Source organism: Amphibalanus amphitrite, unplaced genomic scaffold, assembly GCF_019059575.1.
Source record: "Amphibalanus amphitrite isolate SeventyFive unplaced genomic scaffold, NRLGWU_Aamphi_draft 000419F_arrow, whole genome shotgun sequence".
In the NCBI taxonomy this organism is placed as follows: Eukaryota; Metazoa; Arthropoda; class Thecostraca; order Balanomorpha; family Balanidae; genus Amphibalanus; species Amphibalanus amphitrite.
This window is the reverse complement of record NW_024881913.1, coordinates 156,372-169,919: the sequence shown is the minus strand read 5'-3', so window position 1 is coordinate 169,919 and position 13,548 is coordinate 156,372. Positions and strand designations below refer to the sequence as shown.

Sequence of the window (13,548 nt, the reverse complement as noted above, 5' to 3'; positions counted from 1 at the left end):
CGGGCGGCGGCGGGGGCGGCAGAGAGTCCGGGGGCGGTGGAATGTCTGGCTCGTCTGCAGCGTCCACTAGGGACTGCAACCCGACCTCGGCCGGGCTCTGGGAGTGCTAATTACCCACTCGCTGGTCCGATTCCCACGCGTCCGGAACCGAGCGGCGAGGCCGCGCCGCCGATCGCCGCTGGTGCGCCGTTTTTGCGCCGTCCGCCGCGGCGAAAGGCGCGACTCATCGCCCTCATCGCGGTAGCTGCCGCGTCAGAGAACCATTCGCTACGCTCCGTTTGATGATGGCTCACCGGACCGAGGAGACAATTACGCATGAGAAGGCGCCGGGAAGCCGTTTTGTCTCCGATATTCCCGCCTGGGAGCTGGCCGGGTTTCAGCTAGTGGCGCTGAGCTGACCAACTGACCACTGACCAGCTCTCGACCGGCCCCGTTTTGCGCGGCTCCATATCTGGACTCATCTCTGATTCGGAGTGTCATGCCGAATTCCTGTCGGCTTATTGCACAGACTGCACAGTTGGTTGGCCGTCTCGGCTTGGAGCCGACCGCCAAACGACATCTGAGCTGCCGGGGCTGATTGCTCGACAGCGACCGAAAGCAGCGTCCGATACCCGGCCGCCGCGGGGAGTCAGATTCCATTGTCACTGCCGCGATGAGTCAACAGATCTCGCTGAGGAGAGAAGCCGATACCTTCCAACGGTAGCGTCTGATGGCTCGGATATTCTTACCGGTCTGGCGCCACGCTGCAGCATTCAGTGGCACTTCGCCAGTGCGTGGGAGAACGCAAGCCACATGAATTGTTAGTGCATCCCACTTCAACACTGAATCGTTCATTGCTATATGGTTGTACTGTAACTTCGTTTAGTATGAAGATGTTTGATAAGGGCAAATTCTTTTATACACCGGTTATGAAGCAACCGATTACAGAACCATCGAAGCCAGCCTCTTTCTTTAGTGGAGGTCCCAACCTCTGACTAAATTAGACACCAGATGGGGTCGTGTGACCCAGTGCCGCGTCTGTGACCTCTGACCGCCACCCCACCGCGCCCCCCGCCGCACCCCGCGACCCCCGCCCCCGTCAACTACCCCCGCCTCCGCCCCCGCCGCCCCGCAGTCCACACTAACCAAACGAGAGCGGTCCCGACGTTGATGCCCCGGTGGCGATTTACGCGGTGCAGTGCGGCTTTTATTCGCGGTGCTATTGTGTGGTCGTCCGATGTGAGCTGAGTCGGTCATAATAGGCGGCGCGCTGCGGCGTTTACTGCGCGGAATAAATGATAGCTGCGCACCGCGCTGCCACTCGGGAGACGACTCGCTGCTCTCCGGGTCTGTGAGAGGTTCGAGTAGAACTGAGAGAAACCAGAGAAGGACTGTGAGAGGTCAGAGTGGGACTGTGAGTGGTCAGAGTGCGAGCGGTGAAGAGAGAAGTGGGGAAGAGAGAAGAGAAAATATCGAGTGGGATTGCGGGATTCTAAGGAGGAAGAAAGATGGCGAAGCGGTGAAGAAGAGGGAAACAATAACATCAAAATGTTTCCGGAGTCCGGACACCAATTATTAGTAGACAACTTTAATTTTTGCACGGTTTTGTATGTTTATAGGCTATTACTGCTATGTCACCGGGCATGGCGATTGATTTTGAAAATGATAAGGCCAATCAATGGTTTTGGCGAGACACAAAATGTTTCTGTGGTTTAGAGGTTCGTCGTATGAAAAGGAGGATTCAGAAAACCTACCAAGGAGCTTTTAACGTGAAAAAGGATGGGCTATTCACTGTCCTAATTCGCACTAAATGTCCACCAGAGCAGATTATGCCGATGAGTTATAAGCAATGTTTTCGACAGGCCATATCCTATATGATGGTCCAGGCGCTTCGCGCTTTAGCAGATTCTACTGCATTTCTGCAGATTTTTTGGCGGTCGGTCCCTTTTATTTTTGAAGAGGATCTCTTCGATTGCCTGTTAAGCTTGCAAACTGGCTCAGTGCTCACATCGTTGCATCCCCCTGAAATTAATTGACATTTATTGCGACAAATCGGTGGCTCTTGTCTGGCAGACCAATGATCCCAATTATTTGTCGAAGAACGCTGACAGGTGAGGTTAGTGACAATTCAGGCATTCGAGAAATGATGGACAAAGTGGTTACGCAGCAGAATGCCTCAACAATCGGCGCTGTATGCTCTTGTAAGGCGAGTGAAAAGCAAAAATAGCTTTCAAGTAATTATCAGCTCAGATAATGCCATAATTTCCTCTAGTCCAGTTTTTCTTTTTATTAAATTATTTGAGAATGCGTTTCACATTTCACATCAATTTGATAAGGAAAAGAACTTTCACGTATCTTGCAACATCACGCCAAGAAAAAAGAGACTAGTGCCACTAAAAAGCTATCTGCATGCTGTATCTGATTGTTTTGTTTTCCAAATTTTGTGATGATCTGCCAAGCACAAATTCCGGACTTAAATACTTGTTGGCATGTGCTCAATGTCCAATGTTCATGTGTCGTATGTATGTATGTGCCATATGTGCCGATGTGAGGTGCGAACATAAGATAATTTAGTCAATTTGAGCTAGTTTCCCAGGCCGTGGTTGTGAGTCACTTCCCAGTTAATGGCACGGTGGGAACCATCTCTAGGTCTGCACAGTCTCAGAGATAACATCTGCATACTGGCAGCGAGATCGGCCAAAGACCGGGGCAGCCTGCGCCCGCTTCAAACTGGCCTACATGTCCGGACGGTCGGGCAGGGTTGCCGAACGCAACCTCACTCGGTGGGAAATTCTCCCCGGCATGGACGGGGAAATTCCTCTCCCCGTCCCGAGTGTGGCTTGCGGGCTGGAGAGGCGGAGGTGCCAGCGTTCTCACTGAGATAAACCGGCTACTATCAGATGGGTGACATCTGTAAAAAGCGGGGATGTGAATCGGGAAGACAGTGGAAAAATGAAATGAGTAAATACCGCAAGACACCGCAGCCATCTTACCGGTTTGGTGTGACACATACTGACCAAGCCGCTAGAAATGTCGCCGAGTATCACTGAGACTAAACATTGAAGTCGGCACATGCTTTGGAAATACCAAACCTCCTGTATGTGTAAACGATATTGTGTGTAGTCCTAAACTATGTTCAGAAAATAATACACCTCTCCATTTACCCTTTTACTAGAAAAGAAACTCAGCACCTGTCGTACTTTTGCAGCGCAAAGTGGCTTACTGCAACATTTCTACCTCAGTCCCCCAATGCCCTCAAGTGACCACTGACCACGTTTGTTGTATGTATTCTACTGATCACACAGGCATTGCAGAATCAGCGTGGTCAGAAGTGGTCGAAATCAACCACAGCATCACGGTAAAAATCCAACTGCAGAACCCACCACGGCATTTCTGCAAACCCACAGGCCCGTCGAGCCGGTCAGATCCCTAGTTCCCCACGGAGACCCCACTCCCTCTCCCACAACTCTGTTCCACTAACTCCGCCGGGCGCCAATTTAGCACACACTCACCAACAGAGCGCAAATGAGGCGAACTTAACGCAGACAAGCGCGGCGCGCCGCCGAGAAAGCACATAGTGTGGCGAGAGCGTGGCGCGCGGCGTGGCGCGCTGGTCGTGGCCAGCCGTGTGAAATCAGCTGCATCGCTGATGAAAGGGGCTGAATCAGCGCGTCGCTGCCGGTGCGTCTCCTGTGTCCCGTGACCTGGTCACGAGCTGCCACCGACGGCACGCCCAGCCAGCCGGCCGAGACGCCGCCGGCCGCGACCGGTCACGACCGAGACGCCGCCGCAACGGCGCCAGAAACGCCTCACTGCCGGCTGAGTGACGGCCACGAAATAGTAAAATGTGCTCCTCTGCTTAGACTGTTTTTCTGCTGTGATGGATGTTGAATGGTGTAGGTTTAGGACAGTATACCTACATACAGGTCCGATATCACGGTAACATCTAAAATGTTAACATCTAAATTTGTCTGGACTGAAGTTCCCACACTTATTTGAGTGGTATCTTGGGAACTGTGCAGCGGAGTCAATGGACTGACAAGCGCCAAAATAGAGACAGACAATGTCTTAATTAGAAGAAAAAGTGGTAGATGCTCGCGATATGCTTGAGATAAGTGAACCCATGTCTGATGGTTAATGAACATAGCAGCCATTTTTACTTGGGCGTCATTGTTTTGCTCTTCATCTCGCTAACTGAACCATTTGTTGACGTCAAAAGATAACCACAATGCATAGCTAAGCCAAGTTTCATTAGGGCTGCTAACCGAGGATATACGGATTACAATCTAATACAATGCAATTCTCAGGAGTGAAATGACTGAGGGCTGTTACTGGTTTCGGGTTTTACCGATTGTTTTTAACCATCATTTGCGAAGCTCGCCATTTTTCTATGGTTCAGAGAATTTGCTTTGAAAAGTCACAGAAGGTCTGGAAATCGAATGCTCGGCACCCGTCATTTAATTGTGGTACGCCGTTACTTCTCTGCCAAACAAGCCGCCATGAGTAGGGTAGCGGTATTCGGGCAATGCGGTGTACCACTGTGCGCTATTTCGGGCTACTGGGCGCTCGCCCATATTTTCGCTGGTGGTTTCGCCACATCATCCGATCCGCGAACTGCGACCTGGGCCGTCCCCAGCGGCGTGGCACCACATCCGAGGTTGTGTGATCCAACGACCCCACTGCCGGCGGCGGCGGCGGCAACGGGCGACGGGGCGGCATGCAGCGCGGCATTGCAGCGGGCGGCATACGGCGGGGCAATGAGCATTGCAGCGGGGCGGCGGGCGGCAGGCGGCGGCCGGCGGGAGACGGGTGGATGGCGGACCCCAGACCGACCCACCGACCAGCACTCCTCTGTCGAGCTCCCATCGATAACCGACGGTGATAGCGGGGCCACTCGGCGCCGTGTTAGCACCTCGTAGCACGCGACGCCGGCCGCCGGCCGTCCGGTCCGGCGAACGACGTGGCCAAGCCGCCGGCGGCGACCACCCCGCCCCTCCCCCGCGACCCTGCGACCCCGGCCCGGCGTGGACGCATACGTAATTCGCGGTCTACGTGCACGGCCCGCCACAACGTGGGAAGCTCTGCAGTATTGATCTGATCGGCTCAGAGATGACCACATACCTGTTCAGATAACGAGAACGGGCGGCCCGCAGGTCGGGCCAGACAATTAGCCGGCCGCAGGGCGGACTCGGTGAATATTTGATTATTACGGCCTCTGCTTTGGTGAAGGGAGGGTGGCAGAGTGTTGCAGTTAGCAGTACATTATTCACTTATTATGGCATATGATGAAATATTATTTGATGGATTACTGTATTGAAAACATGAGAAGGCTCTAAACAATGCAATGCAATTTGATCTCGGTTTAGCTACCATGCCTCAATATGTCCCGGTGTAGGTAAGTAGATCTGCCTTTGTAACTGTCTTTCTTTGCAAAACGCTTAGTCGTTCCTGAGATGTTTCGCTGCTGTGTGACACTGAAGCTCTATGTTCGAACCATAAACTGAGTCAAAGCTGACCTTCGCATATGTAGAACAATGTCCGGGCGTCATACGCTGACGACAAGAATAGACCTCTATGTTCTAAGTAATGAACACACTAAATGAGTCACAAAGAACAAAGCGTGCTTACCAAGAACAAGAATACAAAACGAAATGGGAAAACAGTGAGTTAACCGGTTACCGAACACTCACAGCTTGTAGTTACCGGGGTTACATAATACCGGGATGTCTGCTCTTACGTCTTTCATATGAGCAAAATCAAAGTTACACGTCTCATGACATGTATTACTGTTATCGATATAATTAGACTCATTCTGACGCCCTAAGACGGCTCCACCCTACAAAATTAGCTCCTGATACGCCAAACGTCAGTTTGAATCGGCTGAGCGGTCTCTGTTCCGCATCATAAACAGGTAGCAACACATCCCCATTATCGTCCGCATCCTCCGCGCGGCTCGAATGACATGATTTATTCGATTGCATGCATAGTAATGACAGTGTAGTTGCGTTTAAATCATTTACCGCTCACCTCCTGGTTGTTTATTTCGTCCATTTCAAATGGTACGTCTTTTTCTCAGGGACACGTTACAGGCTAACCGTAAATTAATGCAAGTGGAACCACAATATACTGGTGCACATGAGAGCATTTACAATAATACTTGTGCTGTCCACGTATTGCAAGCAGAATTGCCCGTTGGGGAATGATTGCAGTTATAGGCTTGGAACTTGTGGGAATCCACGAATAAATCAGCTTTCCTTGTTATCACGTTTCGTATTGCAAAATATTCAATGTTTTTGTTTTGTTTTGAAGGAGAAACAAGCCTTGACCAGCTGGTGCACTCTGTCAAAAAGCGAAAGCTCCTCTAGCTAGTACGTACCATGTATCGAAAGGCACCTTGTTATGCGAAGTTTATAATGAGCATTCTGTGAAGTCACATCACAAACTAAGCAAAGCAGGGTGAGGCAGTTTGTGTGATCCAAGCTCTAGGGCGGGCCACTGCCACATCTTTGGGGTGCGTGTTTCCGGGATGACCTCACTCCGGATAATCTTTGAGATTCTGCTTCCTCCCTCTAGCCGCAGAAAGGCCGATTTCGTCATCTCCTTTGATGGCTCTCATTTACAACAACCTTTAACGTTCTGGCATCTGTCAGCATTGTTAGGAGAACGAGACAGACCGTCGTAATCTATACCGTAATTGATTTATCATTGGATTACCTGGAAAGAAATGCAGCACATTTTTCTTTTTACACTTATTTAGTGAAAAGTTTCTAGTCTAATTAACTTCAAGCCATACCATATTATTTTCATACACCTCTGCAATTCTGTTTAAACAAAGTGCATCGTTATAAATTAGCAGAACGGTCTATGGCAGAACTCAAACACATGCTTATGCAACTTGGGTGGTCGCGGTGCGAACAGGGAAGTGTCTGATCCTGCAATGGATGCCGGGGACCGGTTAGACAATGTCACTGCATCTAAAAGCTCGCCACCAGTCAGGAAGTGACCTACCAGCTCTTTAATCTGGCCCACATGCGCAGCAAGCTCACCCAACTCACGCAGCTAACATGCAAATCAGATTATCGTCTCATCTCATCTCGGCTGAGACCAAATTGAGCCATTTATTCTGCGATTATGCATGGGACTCTGAGAACGTCGGGCCAGCACGACATGTTGGTAAGCATTTCCGTGCACATTGCCAGCTTAGCTGTCTCGAGTCTGCCATGTTGCATCATCATCTAGCATGTTTTTATGGGTTTATCACATCTAAGATGCCTTTTTATTTGATCAAACCTGTCCCCGACTTCAGAATCCCGTGTAACAGGTGTGGCTGCCGCCCTGCCCTCATGAACGGCCATGAGCTGAAACATTTTCATAGTTCAGATGTGTTTGTGCCGAATATTGCGCCACACCACTGTTGGAGACATATAAGACGCTGCTCTAATGTGCGTGATGCGTTTGTCTTTAAAGCCACCTATTGTCCTTCCGAAAACAAGACGCCGAGACGGCAAATGAGTCCAATCCACGTCATGTAAACACCGTCGAACAGCAGACAAACCACAAAAACACTTATTGCAAAACGCCACACAACCTCCTCACCGAGGACGCTTCACTCAGTCGGTGATTGAAACCGTAATTGAAAGCGCGAGCCGTTCATTTTCGACCCGGTCAGTTGTTGGTACACCGGCTAATGACAAGGCGGCTGGAGTCGAGAGGTGACGCTTTTTTCCGGCGCCCGCTCGGCCCGTTACTCGGACGCGCGTGATGCTCGTGCTTCTCGCATCTGCAGCTCGGCGTCGGTTGGCCGCTCGCGGCTCGCTGGGAACAGAATGGGGGCCGTGGATCAGCACTGCGCCGGCTCCGGTCGCCTATTCCTGTCGGTCGACGGTGATGGATCGGTGCTTGGCTCATCACCGGTACAGTCGGCCGAGAGAGTGCCGGGCACGCACCCTCAGAGAGGTCACCGGTCGGATGGAGAGGACAGGGGCATTTGGCAGGTCAGGAGAGACGAGTCAGCGATCCGGAATGATATAGAGATGGAGCACCGTTGCCGGGCTGGGTGATGACCTCTGATCGTGCGAATGGAACTGCAGCGAGCTATGAATGGCAGTGAGCTTGAACTTTGCCGGTGATTTGTAAGCTCACTTCCCAGATAACTCATGAGCTTATTGTTACGAGGCTAGGGGTCATAAGGCTACATTTTTAGTTGACTGTATCTTTGTGATGCATAATATTTTGTGATACTCTATTTCTTCACCATCTTTACACTTAACCATCTGGTGCTGGGGTTGTCTTACACCAGAAACCCGAGTAGTTCTGCTCAAACAAAGCACTTGTTTCCCGGCGGGACGAACAATACCTCTCGCCGTTGAGTAACCGTTGTCGGCGTCGAACACCGAAGCTGTCTGGCGGCGTATGGCTTATCTCGGTTACCGGTGCTCTTAGTATGATATATGGCTGGTTTAGTGCCCGTCTGGCAACGAGTCGTATTTATCACTTGCCGGCCCGGACAGCGGCCAGTGATGTATGACACCATTCTGCGACAGGATATGGCCAGGACAGGCGCGATACATCTCCGTCGACGCCGCCGACTGATGAGGCCATATAAACCAAATCAATCTCGGTGACAACCGCTTGCCTATTATCTGGCCGCTCTAACCGAGACTCTCCGTCTTCAGGGATGTCATGGCGCCGGAGTTTCTCACCAGATCTAGTGATTATTGTTTGTGGCCCTCGTTGATGACTTGATTTGGACGCTGCACTGTGTGGTTCCAGCGAAACTGTAATGAATAATCTAAGGCGAATAATAGCATGTTATTTCTTGGAAGTGTTTTCTTCACTGTTCAAAGTTGTTATTCGGGGAGATGGCCGTTTATTGAAGTGTGCTGGTCTACAGCCGGAATATGGCCGGGACGTCCTGTCATGGTACTCTATGGCTCAGAGAACAAGTTAAAAGCCTGTCATTTGTAAGAAGCTTACAAGCCGTTGCGGACATTTGGCACTGCGACGTTCTTTGTTGGTCGGAACATATCTGCTGTCAGAATCAGTTTGGCGATCAAATATAACGGCTCTACATGCACTTGATCTAGATTGTGGTGACGCCGCTGGCAGTTACGCCCTTTAAATCGCAGTGAGCCATTGGATGTGAATGTTCCGCTTTGTCGCTTGGTCATCTATGTAGCTCTTTTAATTATCATCTGAATCCTTCCTTTTCAGTTTTCAAGTCGATGGAGCCGGAGGCGCGTCCTCCCCCGCCGTTGGGATTCTCCAAGGTGAGTACAAATTAATTTATATCCAATAACATATTTATAACAGAGACGGAGTATCCACGGATGAACTGTAAACATTACGGTGAACATTGGTTTTACTTTTACTTTCCTGCTGCGCAGGGTCTGCACTGCATTGCGTTTCAGGTTATATTCCTATGCCCTCTTGCAGTCTCCGACTCGCTATGGTCTAGTGTTCTGTTGCAGTCTCCGTGTGGTTGTGTGCCTGTGTTTCGCTGCAGTCTCCGTCAGCGCGCGTAGGCTCTGCGCTACCCACCCGCCGCGGGATCGCTGAGCTACGTTCATGTGCCCTGATGAAGTCACCGGGCCGGGCGCTGGACATCCCACGTCCGCCACCTCTCCAGGGCTACAAATTGCCGGTGCGGCCCCGAGGCACACACCTTTGTACACAGCGATTTATAACCGGCCATAGAAGACAGCCAACAAAAGGATGTGCCGCGTGGGCTCACTGACTCCCCCGGCACGTTCGCCGCTTCGGGCTGCACTGAACCGAACCAAAACGCCGGTGCGCGAGGGCAACTCTCCGTCAGTTTTAGGGACGACCTGCAGAGAGCGTCGTCCGAGTCGCCCCGCGGCGCTCTGCACTCGACTCGTCTCTCTATCTCTCTCTCCTTCTCCCTGGCAGCTTGCACGCCGTAAATCCTGTGTAATCGCCGCCTGAGCGGCCGGCGGTCGTTCATAATAACCCGGATATGAGACATGGCACACGTGGCGGTCCGCTGCGTTACCAGACTCTCCGTAACGCAGGCGGTCCGTTTGGACACTGTGCGGCCGCTGGGCTGAACCCTGAACGTGCAGCTATATGTCCGGATTATGGAGAGGCCGATTAGGAACCCTACGCACAATGGAGCGCTGAGTAATATGGCTGGCTGGGTCTGCTCCATAACAGACCTCCTAATGATGTATATGGTACTTGTTAAGTTTGAAGGAAAGAACTTAGCGCATTAGGACCATGCAGACCTATTATACAATCCGATTAAAAATAAAGAAATAGAAAACTGATGACTTTTTCGAATGATAAAGCCTATAATAAAAGAATAGAGTTTTAATTGTAAACAACACTACATCGAACAAAAGAGATGAAATTCTTGTCAAGTAATGACCGAGGAACACCAAGAACAGTTACTCTCAAGCGTTGTTGTTTTCATCCACTGTTGCCATGGCAGCATCCGTACCCAGTCTCCGTAGACTATTGTCATTTGGCCGTGATCAGTTGTTGTCCCGACTCCGGGTCGTTGCTCGGTGACCATTCGACCCCCAACCCTACCGCACCCCACCTCCAGCGCGCCCCACCTCACCCTTCTGAGGTGGGCCGCTCTCCCGCCGGCATTATACCGGGCCGCCGGCATAAAGCACCAGTGGCCGCTTTTTGGGGGTGCCGTTTCAATAATCAGCCCATTACGGGAGATCTGACCCGTGACCCAGGCCATGCATATACATGGCCGCTGACAAGAATAAATCCTCGGCGCCGATATTAAATCAAACGGTGAGGTCCGTGCGTGTGTTTTCTCATCCTAATTAGATGCCTAATTTATGAAGTTATTCGTTTTTGCTTTCTGGCACGCGGTGGAGCCGGCTGTCCGGTGCAGTCTACCTTTCCCCCCCACTGCGCAGACCACCGCTGCAGCTGGCCACATAGAGAGAAATTCTCTCAGAAAGTCCTGCAAACGAATGCACAATGGTGTTATTATATCTCAGAAGATTAACTAGCACTTTGCAGGTGGTTTCCTTTGCTCGTGGCCAGCCAGTTCTCTTTCTGTTGCATCAGTCTTGGAATGCATGTACCCGCTTTGCAAATATATTTTTACGTACTCGTCTGTCATGGAAGCCAAAAGTCCATCTTGTTAGTGTGTTCGAATTAAACGTCTCTATTGCGTAACCCATCTGCGGTCGGTGGCCTGATTTGCCGAGACAAGGTAGCGCGCCGATGATGGATGAAAATGTATTCATGCCCGGAGCCAGCGTGCGAAGAGCGTCGTGCAGTGGTGCTGCAGGGGGCGCCGCTTTCAATGCGTCGATAGAGAATTAATCACTGTTGACACGGTGCATTGAGCGTGCGGCTGAGCGCGGCTACTGGCCGCGTCCGGCTGAATGCTGCCGTCAGAGGCTGAGTGGCGACCGCTGCCGTCATCAGCCGGAGCAGTGAATGCCCGCGCCGCACACAGAGATAAGGTGGGGTGGTCAGAGATGACCAGAGGCGGTCAGCGGCGGTCAGAGGCGGTCAGAGGCGGTCAGAGCGGTCAAAAGAGTGACCAAGTACAAGAGAGTGCCGGCTCTTAGCTCAGGCGTCACGGGTCTGGAGGTCGGAAGATGGGCTGAATAACGGAGATGAATGAAAGAACAGTCCACCGTTTTTCGGGATTCATGATTGGAGTGAGGCATCCGTCAAAATGTTATGACATCTATGGCATCATATCTCAGCCACGAGTGAATAGAATGACCGAATCTTATCATTACTAACTAGTTGCAGGTCGCTAGTCTTTTTATGTATTGAGAAGTTCATAGTCCCTGACCATTGACCGTCGATCTTTGGTCTCTCATCACCGGATACTGGTCACTGCTCAGTGATCTCCGGTCACGTGTGAAATAGCCTAACGTGGTCTGTCGTAATGAGGAAAGTACGGTAGTGAAAAAGCTCGACATTGCGCTGTTCCTGAGCGGCGATCACGGGCATTGGAAAAATCGAGCTCAATTACTGCATGGAAATGGTTGGAAACCTAGTTCGCATAGTGGAGTGCCATTACCAAAGAGCAGAACATACGAATAGTAGGTAATGTTGACGTGCATATGTAGTGTATGTATGTCTGATCACTTGCGTCTTATTCATGCTGTTTTATTCGCAGGCCACCAACGGATTCCTGATGATCACCACACAAAACGGAAAGCTGCTGTACATTTCGGACAACGCTGCTGAATACTTGGGACACTCAATGGTAAGAAGACTCTCCGTTTGAAACACTCGACGTGAGTGCCTGACACCCTCCATGCTGAGTGACTGAGGGCACTCAATGGCGATTGCCGATAGTTCTTTCTATAACATGTACCTGTGTGAACGTTTGAGTGATGGCACTTCTGCAATGCCCCGTTCTTCTATCATTAGCGGTTTGAAGACACAGATAAAACGGCCTCTCGATGTCTGCGGTCAATCCATCCCACCCAATCAGACTGAGCTATAGTCAGTTACCAGCAAGTGCCGCTAACTTGTAGGATGATCACCCGATCATTAGAAGATTGCAATCAAAACTATTGGCCCTGTTACAGCCTATTGCATTAGTGTAACGCCTGGTAGACTCCTTTACAAGTGTTCATTGGTACATCTTTCACTGCAACACCCGCAGTGAGAAAAAAAACAGCTCTAACAGATTCGTGTTAACCCGCGCCCCACTGGGGGGGGGGGCTATTTATAGCCCCCCCTCCCGTTTTTCTGCGATAACTTCCAAACCGCTTGACGTATCGACGCCAAACTTTCAGTACCTTCGGCTGCATCAATTTGACACCTTGTGTCAAAATTTTAACTTCGTAGCTACCATAGGTCGGCCGAAAATGACGTCAGAGTGACGTCATGTTCGGCCGATTTCGACGTAAAACATTGAACCACGGCAATCGCTCCCAAGAGCTCAGTTTTTAAGCTAGATCCAATTTCTTTGCATGAGAGGACTCAGAATAGACTGCGCTATCAAACTGCTATCTCGGATTTTCGAAATTTTGAAAATTTCAAAAATTTGATACAATAAAATCCAAAATTTATATTTTTACATTTTTTTTCAAAAAGTTTTTGACTTTTCGAAAAAACCGGAATATATGTGATAGAACGCATTATTATAACTAACTCTAGCAAGTTTTAGCTAAATATCTTCAAAAATGGCTAAGTTTTACGCATTATTGCAAAAAATTCACAATTATTAATTTTTCAAATCAACTTTTCAGCACGTATTTGACATCGTACGCCAATATAAATAGCACCATCGTGTTCCTGAGCTCAAACTGCATCCAATAGACACCTTTTTTGTTGAAAAATTTTAACTTCAAAATTTGACCTTTTTTGACCTGAAAGTGACCTGACCTAAGCTAAATTCGACTCAAAATGACCTCGAATGACACAGACGACATCACATTCGAAATCTCTGGCCTAAATGGACCAAAAAACATGTGTCACGTGACCGACGCATTATATAATATTTTCGTGACCTGTGATGACCTGACCTTGACCTGAAAATCAAAGTACAAGTTTGGTACCCTCGGGGTATCTAGAGCATCTGTTCACGAGTGTGTGATCCAAAAATGA

At 50.0% G+C, this 13,548-nt stretch overlaps 1 protein-coding gene across 1 annotated transcript in view; it reads left to right on the top strand.

The window, feature by feature from the left end:
- The window catches only part of LOC122391048 (neuronal PAS domain-containing protein 4-like), an 83,421-nt gene that overhangs the window by 27,581 nt on the left and 42,292 nt on the right, over positions 1-13,548 (top strand). Inside the window, exons 4-5 of the mRNA XM_043384580.1 lie at positions 9,193-9,248; positions 12,107-12,196. Coding sequence (XP_043240515.1) covers positions 9,193-9,248; positions 12,107-12,196 — 146 coding nt within the window. The remainder of the gene's footprint in view (positions 1-9,192; positions 9,249-12,106; positions 12,197-13,548) is intronic.